The 8,487-nt window shown below is 40.4% G+C and overlaps 1 protein-coding gene across 1 annotated transcript in view; it reads right to left on the bottom strand.

The window, feature by feature from the left end:
- CPEB1 (cytoplasmic polyadenylation element binding protein 1) overlaps nt 1–3,131 on the bottom strand; it is a gene marked incomplete at its 5' end in the record, with an annotated part of 53,360 nt that extends 50,229 nt beyond the window's left edge. The window contains 1 exon segment of the mRNA NM_001097510.1: nt 2,956–3,131. Coding sequence (NP_001090979.1) covers nt 2,956–3,131 — 176 coding nt within the window.
- Nucleotides 3,132–8,487: the final 5,356 nt, after the last annotated feature.

Raw genomic sequence — 8,487 nt, 5'->3', positions numbered from 1 at the left:
GCAAAACACTCCACTGTCTGGTTACTTAAGCTTTTACTGTCACCAAACTGTTCCTAGTTATAATGCTGTGATAAACAATCTTGATAAGATTTTTTTTTGTCTTTTTAGGGCAGCATATGGAGGTTCCCAGATAGGGGCTGAATCAGAGCTGTAGCTGCCGGCCTATGTCACAGCCACAGCAACACAGGATCCGAGCTGCATCTGCAACCTACACCACAGATCACGGCAACGCCAGATTCTTAACCCACTGAGTGAGGCAAGGGATGGAACCTGCGTCCTCATGGACGCTAGTCAGATTCATTTCCGATGAGCCACGATAGGAACTCCCTTGATAAGTTTTTATTTTTTTAATTTTTTGTATTTTTGTCTTCTCTTGGGCTGCATCTGTGGAATATGGAGGTTCCCAAGCTAGGGGTCCAATTTGAGCTGTAGCCACTGGCCTACACCAGAGACACAGCAACGCCAGATCCGAGCCTCGTCTGCGACCTACACCACAGCTCATGGCAACACTGGATCCTTAACTCATTGAGTGAGCCCAGGGATTGAACCCGCAACCTCGTGGTTCCCAGTTGGATTCGTTAACCACTGAGCCATGACAGGAACTCCTGATAAGTTTTTATAATTCTGATTATCTTCTTAGGTAACAAGACTGATTTTGACCAGAAGCTACACATTATTTCTTGAAGTTTTTCATGAAAAATACATACCCAGGTTTACTTCCTCATTAACCACAAGATGGGTTTTCCTGCTTGGGAAACCTGGGAGAGCTGCTCTCTGCTGTAGGCCAGGCAGCCCTGCCTCACCACTTGAAACCATGAGCCCACAGCCCCGAGTCAAGACCTCAGGTAGGGACAGGGAAAGAGCTGACCACACAGTGGGGGCTAGGTTACCTGCAAAGGGTCAGAACACCAGCTACCTTGACCAGAACCTCTGCCACACTCCCGTGAGGTCCCTTCAAACTGCAGCACTGCTTCCTCATCTAAGCGCCACAGGAGAACCCTGCGAGGCATTTGGGGCAGGTACCATTCTGTCCTACAGCTGGAAGAACTATCTACTTCATTTTACTGCCCAAGGTCAACTTAGAACCCATTTTTTCTCTATTCAACATATTCTTCTGCCCTGAGAAGGCTCTGAAGAGGCCAAGAAGTCTACTTACTCCTTGTAGTTTGACCAGTCTGTGATGTGGGCGGAGTGCAACGGTAACAGTTTCACCAGGGCTTGGCATCTTCCTAGTGAGGCCATGGAGTTCCCTAGCCAACTGCAAATGTACACCCTCAAAGCTCCTCTCTCACCGACCATGCGTCTTACACGAGTCAACAACCTAGCATTACCTGAAAAATACTTTGCTATAAACCATCCAAGTTTACAGCATGTCTGAAGCAATCCAGTGAAATTTAAGCCATTGCTGACTATCATCCTTAATGGAATAAATGTCATGCAATTTTCTCAAAAGAGAAAAACAGCATGTATGTAGAACCAAGCAGGTCCTCCGAATTTTTAACTTGGCATAAGCTACATAATAAGGGTTAGCTCACGCTTATACCAGTTAACAGAAAATATCACATGTATACCTTTTTGGAAATTAGAAAAGATAAGACCCTCCTCTGTCCCCCAGCCCCCACATTCTTCTCTCATTTCCCCTCCAGGACAATTTAATAGCAAATGCTACAATTCCACAGGTCAGTCTCCTCCCTAAGGAACTTCTCCCTTAAACACTTAGCTAGTTTATGTTCACATGCTCCAGCACTTCTGTGGGAATTATTTCCAAGGCCAAGTTAAAAATAACTCAAAGAATTTATAACTAAAAAATAGCAATTACCAGTTCCTGTTCTGAGAAGCCCTGTTGTTACAAATATTTTCAAGGTCCATTTAAAAAATTATAAACATGTTCACTTTCATCTAAAATAATTCAAAAATATTTCACAAAATTCTTATATGCTGCAACTCCCACAAAAAGATAATGAAACACTGTTAGAACATCCAAGCTCCTCCTGAAGGATCATCTTCAGGAGATGCTGCCCTTTCCCTCTACTATTCTGTGGAATATCCTAAATATCATAAAAGCTGAATGCTTGTTGACCTGCATTCATGTTTAAAAGCAATTAAAATATTCAGGAGCTGCACCATCCAATACAATAGCCACTAGTCCCATGTGGCTACTGAGCACTTGAAATGTAACTAGTTCAAATTGAGCTGTGCTGTAAATTTAAAATAAGCATTGGATTTTGGAGTCTAAGTCGTACTAGTATATACAAAGACATACTAGCAAAAGAATATCTTGTTAATATTTTATTGATTACATATTGACATATCTTGAATATGTTGAATTAGACCAAGTATTGATTACCCTTGAAAAAATTTTAATATACCTGTAAGAAGATCTATCATAAAATACATGACTCACATTGTATATATAAATACTCTTGTCACATCTGACCTATCCTTTTTCACCCAATGTTCTTACAAATCATAAAATAGATTTCTATAAAATAATCAAAAGGTAGTCTTGGAGTTCCCGTCGTGGCGCAGTGGTTAACGAATCCGACTAGGAACCATGAGGTTGCGGGTTCGGTCCCTGCCCTTGCTCAGTGGGTTAACCATCCGGCGTTGCCGTGAGCTGTGGTGTAGGTTGCAGACGCGGCTCGGATCCCACGTTGCTGTGGCTCTGGCGTAGGCCGGTGGCTACAGCTCCGATTCGACCCCTAGCCTGAGAACCTCCATATGCCGCGGGAGCGGCCCAAGAAATAGCAAAAAAAAAAAAGAAAAAAAAAAGACCAAAAAAAAAAAAAAAAAAGGTAGTCTTCACCCTAAAGGGGACCCAATCCACAAAGCAAACTACAAAAGGGGCAAGTATTGCCAGAGATTCAAGGACATTTTTCACAGGTTTTACAAAAAGCTGCCTAGAACAGCTGTATACACATGTCTAGCACATCCAAGTTTTCATATCTAAATCACCTGGCAAATGATCATGAATTCCTCGATTTATGGGTGTAGTGCAGACTCTGCTGAAATCCAGAGAATTATCCAGTATGGTATTTATCCTTCGAAAGATATTGGCATTGCTACACGTGGAGAGTGCAGGTGCTTCCTGGTTGTCCCAGCAATCTTTTATCTTTCCTGCCTCTTCTTCCTAGACACAAAGAAAATATATTTAGGTTTTCTACTTTCCCTGATGATAGAGACATCACACCTCTTTCTTCCAATCCAAGTCCAAGATAACAAGGACTTGGGTTTCTTGTCTATATATTAAAATACTACGAGCAAGGTACCCTGAGAGAATTGTGAGAGGGAAAAACACTGAAGTATATAAGACACTGCCTCAAGAACTTTCTCATGCAATGGGACATGGATAGGAAGTATAGAATGGCATAGTAGCAACAGCATGAACCTTACAATGAGACATACCTGGTTCAAATCTTGAGTTTATCTATACAATAGATTTGGCAATAAAAAGGAATGAAGTACTGATACATACTACAAGACAGGTAAACCTCAAAAACATTATGTGAAAGAAGCCAGTCACAAGAGACCACATATTATATGAGCCCGATTATATGAAATGTCCAGAATAAACAAATCTAAAGTAGATTAGCTGCCTTCACCTGGGGAGCTGGGGAGGGGGTTAGAGGGTGGTATCTAATGGGTTCAAGGTTTCTTTTTGAGATGATGCAAATATTCTAAAATTAGATTATGGTGATGGTTGCAAAACTCTGTAAATACATTAAAAAATTAATGAATTGTACTTTTGAAGCTGAACTTTATGGCTATGCAAATTGTATCTCAATAATGTTATTTAAAAAGTTTGGCTTGCCATTTATCGGCAATTATTAACCTCTGTGCCGTGGTTTCCCCATTTGTGAAATAGAAAGAATATCTCTCGGAGTTCCGATCATGGCTCAGTGGAAACAAATCTGATTAGTGTCTATGAGGACATAGGTTCGATCCCTGGCCTCACTCAGCCGGTTAAGGATCCGGTGTTGCTGTGAGCTGTGGTGTAGGTTAAAGACACAACTCAGATCCCATGTGGCTGTGGCTGTGGCATAGGCCAGTGGCTACAGATCCAATTCAACCCCTAGCCTGGGGACCTCCATATGCCATGGGTGTGGCCCTATAAAGACCGCCCCCCCCCCAGAAAAGAAAGAGTACCTCTCAACCTTTTGATGAAATATATACATCATTTGCCATGGTGTGCTGACATATGGTGGCTGCTATTTTTATTTAAAAATATAATTAGAGGAAAATACATGGTAAGGACCAAGAGTGGTACAAACACTACCCAAAAGGAACCGTTTAAGTTATACAAGTCTATGTGTCATTAAAAGCACATACAACAGTAATGTCAGTAAGACATTACTGAATCACTCCCAGATACATAAACATGAACTGAACCCCCACACAGGTGATTTTTTAGGTATTCTCTATCTCAGTAAATAACACCACCATCCACCAGGTGCCCTAGACGAAATTCCAGTGCCATTCTTCCCTCTTCATTTTCCCTCACTCACCACATCCAATGTCCAATATATAAGCAATGAAAAACTGGCTGACAGACAATCTTCTAAGGGGAGTCTGACTCATCAGTTCCATCATTCCCAATTAGCTTAGGGGAAAATAAACAAACAACAGACCAAGTAAGGAAACCAGCACCTAAGATCTTGTAGCTAATCACTTCGGAACAAAACTAAAAAAGGACTGGTGTCATTTTGCTTAGCCTATTAAAATCCAGGTATAAGCATAAGGATGACCAGAAGCATTTACAATTTTATGAACTCTGCAGGCTGGCCTTCAAGGGACAATCTTGACTCCTGTATCATTTTCAAGCTCTTGAAAAGACTGGTTATCCTTTGTGAGCTGTGAGGATGACCAGAACACACAGCCTGCAAGGTCTTTTTCCCAAGCCCTCCAGAGAGGTACCATTGAGAATGGTTAAATCCACCAACACAAGGCCCCTTTCACAACTGTAGATTTCTAAGATGATTACTTCACTAAGGCAACTTCACAAAGGCTAAGGTACAAGCATTTACAATCAATATGCAGATCTCAGGTTATGCTTCATTCATTCCCTGCCTAATAAGCATTAACCAAATGCCTGCTATCTATAGCAGCATTCTATGGGTGGGCAGATTAGACAGAGACACAGCTAAAAATTTTTTTTTTGATATCTAGAAAGGGAACGAAGACCTGACTGTATCATGAATAACCTCAAGCTATGATGTGTTGTAAAGGTACATTATCCTCTAAGCCAAGGGGACTGAGGGGGAGAGAATGTGTCTGAAGTGGGGAATGAGGAGGGTCTGAAGAACACAGACACAGCAGCATTACCAGAAGTGGTGCCATGTGGTGGAGCATCACATACGGGAGAAAAGCAGACTGGAAAGACGGTCCTGTGTGCCAGGTTAAGGAGTTAAAATTATCATCTACATCAAAGATTTCCATACTTTAAAAGGTCTTTCTTAATATACAAAAATTAACTGAATTCGGAGTTCCCGTTGTGGCTCAGCAGGTTAAGAACCTGAGAAAGAGTCTGTGAGGATAAAGGTCGATCCCTGGTCTCACTCAGTGGGTTAAGGATCTGGTGGTGCCACAAGCTGCAGCATAGGTCACAGATGCCGCTTGGCTCCAACCCCTGGCCTGAGAACTTCCATATGCCATGGGTGCTGCCATAAAAAGAAAAACAATTAATTTAATTTTTATTTATTAGGATTCCCAGATCCTGACCACACTTAAAAGGCAAGTAAATAACTATATGCAACACCTAGGATACGCAGTAACTACATGAAAGATGGGAGGCAGGAGAACAGGTAACGAGAATGCCACAGTGGTCTACGGTAAAGATGCTGATCTGGGGGCCTTCTGGGACAAATCTTCCTCCCCAGGAGGAGGGAAAGTTCTAAGACTCTTATCATCTCACTCAGCCTGAAAAAAATCTGACTTAGGCATATGCCTGGCCAACTCTGCCCCACTCACATTAGGAACATACATTATAACCTCCAAACTCAAGGCAAATGCTATCTGGAACACCCTACTTCTCCCCTCAAGTACACCAAGTCAGAGATCTAGAGGACTTTATATAAATTAGAATAAAGGTAAATGAAGTGTTCAATTCCAAACTGCTTAATCAGGTCAGTAAGTACCAACAGTCTGCCTTGAGTAACCAATTTGGAAGGAAAAAAAGATCAAAGCCAGTAACATCAGATGGGGATAGACTACTTTCCTTATACAACAGGAATAAAAGGAATAATATTATTTCACAGGGCTTTCTGTGAATCAATGCACATAATGTGCTTGGCACAGTACCTGGCACGCAATTATGTGCTGACCAAACTACTCTGTAGGATCACTATTATTACACCAAGGGGTCAGAAGTCACAAGGATCCTTGAAAAAAAGAATATTAAAGGAGAAAAATGAACTAAAAACCTACGCCAACCATTCCCTGGAAGACCCCAGGCCCTTTCATGCCTAATCTCTATAATCATGTCATTTAAAAAGCTTAAATTAAAAGACAAAGACGTGATAAAAATTCAACTGCCTAAAAGCAGAGCCTACTATAGAATATGACAATCCTTTAAAAATTCCCCAGTTAAATGAATTCATAGTTTCTCTGCCTTTTTTTTTTTTTTTTTTTTTTTTTTTTGCCTTGCGTGCAGCATACAAAAGTTCCCAGGCCAGGGCGTGAACCTGAGCCACAGTGACAACACTGGATCCTTAACTCACTAAATTACCACCAGGGAACTCCGTACTTTCTCATTTTTGAAAAAGAAAGCTTCTATCCAACCCCTATACTTACAGACCCATTACTTTGTATATTCTGTCTTAACCCTGATCAATTTATAGGTCTGAGTTCACATCCATGTTTTACTCTAAGGAAAAATAAGTTCTTTCCCCTTAGTTTTGTTACTATTTCTTGATAGCTCTCCCTGTTATTTTTGGCACATATTGCCATAAAGTGAGATAATCTGCAGCTTTTTTGGATATTTGGTTTTTCACTATGGATAAGAAAGCAGGCCTTAAAGACAGATTAGAGACTTATAAGAGAACACAAACTTTAATACTAATGAGAATCATGGATCAATAGGAAGAATTACTTGGCAGTGCCAGAAGAGAAAAGCAGTAATTCTTACTGTTAGCAGCTAAAAATGGCCTCAAGATAAAACTAGTTATACCTACTTATTATCAGAAAGAATGGTTCACTAGGAATTTCTGCTAATACAAGCTATTTTATAGCAGGTCACAATTTTCTCCTCTTCAACAGAAAAGGGTTGACACTCCCATCATGAAACAGTGGTTTTCTCTAGCAATAAACCTCAACTGTAAAGGGGATGATGGCGGGGGTGGGGGGTTGGGGAGATGACACCACAATCTGAAAAAAGCACTTCCCTTTTCCGCAAGGGAGGAATCCTCCCCCAACTGTGCATCACTGTTTTGAAAAGTAGAAAGGCTTTGGAGTACAAATACTAAGTCTACCACTGAAGTATCTTCTCTGAGCCTTGGTTGCCTTGGGTACAAAATGGAGTACCACCTACTTGTAGACTGTGTGGTGATGAGAAATATATAAAGTGCCTGGATATGCTCAGTAACTCTTTAGGGACAAATGCTCCTCAACTCCATCACCGTTACTGAAAAGTATGCTTTCAACTTACAAGTTCACCAAGAAGCTTATAGCATGTAACTGTGGAGGATTTTTGTTTTTAAATTTATTGGAGTATAGTTGACTTACAATGTTGCATTAGTTTCAGGTGAATTGGGTGTGTGTGTGTGTGTGTATCTTTATTCTTTTTTTCCTTACAGGTTATTACAAACTGTTGGGCAGACTTCCCTGAGTTATACAGTAGGCTCTTGTTAATCATCTGTTTTATACAATGGTACATACATGTTATTCAACTGGAAGGTTTTTACATTTGTGGTTTGAAACTCCAACTCAGAATTCTTCAAACATATGAACCCACACCATGTAGCCATGTTTGCTAGTTCAGGAATAATATCCCAAAATACTTATTTGTATGCTATAACAAAACTGTAACTGCCCTATTTGGGAACCCTGGCCTTGCCTTCAAATACCATATAACCCAGGATCAACATGGTGATGAAATGGCAAGTCCTTTAAGTCAAAATCCTGGTTTGGGGATATTTAATTGTCATAGATGATTGCCAACTCTACCATCTCTGGGTTTGTTTTTATTCAGTTTGTCTTTAATCAACAATAAAATATCTATACTGCAGACCACTTGTAGACTATTACTGCTAATCATCTCCTATGGATTCCTCAAAAACTGGTTGAAAGATTTATGGAAGCTTATCTGAATGGCACACAATTTATCTACTCTTCCTAAGGGAGTTTTAAACCTGGGGTTCCATAGACTGGAATTCACTAAGCCCCTAGCAAAACTGTTCACACTAAAAATTTTTCTGAGAATAAAATCTTATAATTAATCAGGTGTTTTTAGTTAAAAGCACTGCTCTTGAATATTTAGATTTTGTTTTTTAA

The sequence above is a fragment of the Sus scrofa genome, chromosome 7 (genome assembly GCF_054392235.1).
Source record: "Sus scrofa isolate SSC_HxYL_T2T_F1_AM1 chromosome 7, Sscrofa_HxYL_maternal_Yorkshire_Landrace_v2.0, whole genome shotgun sequence".
Taxonomy (NCBI): domain Eukaryota; kingdom Metazoa; phylum Chordata; class Mammalia; order Artiodactyla; family Suidae; genus Sus; species Sus scrofa.
Note: the sequence above shows the minus strand (reverse complement) of the source record. Positions and strands in the feature narration are given on the sequence as shown.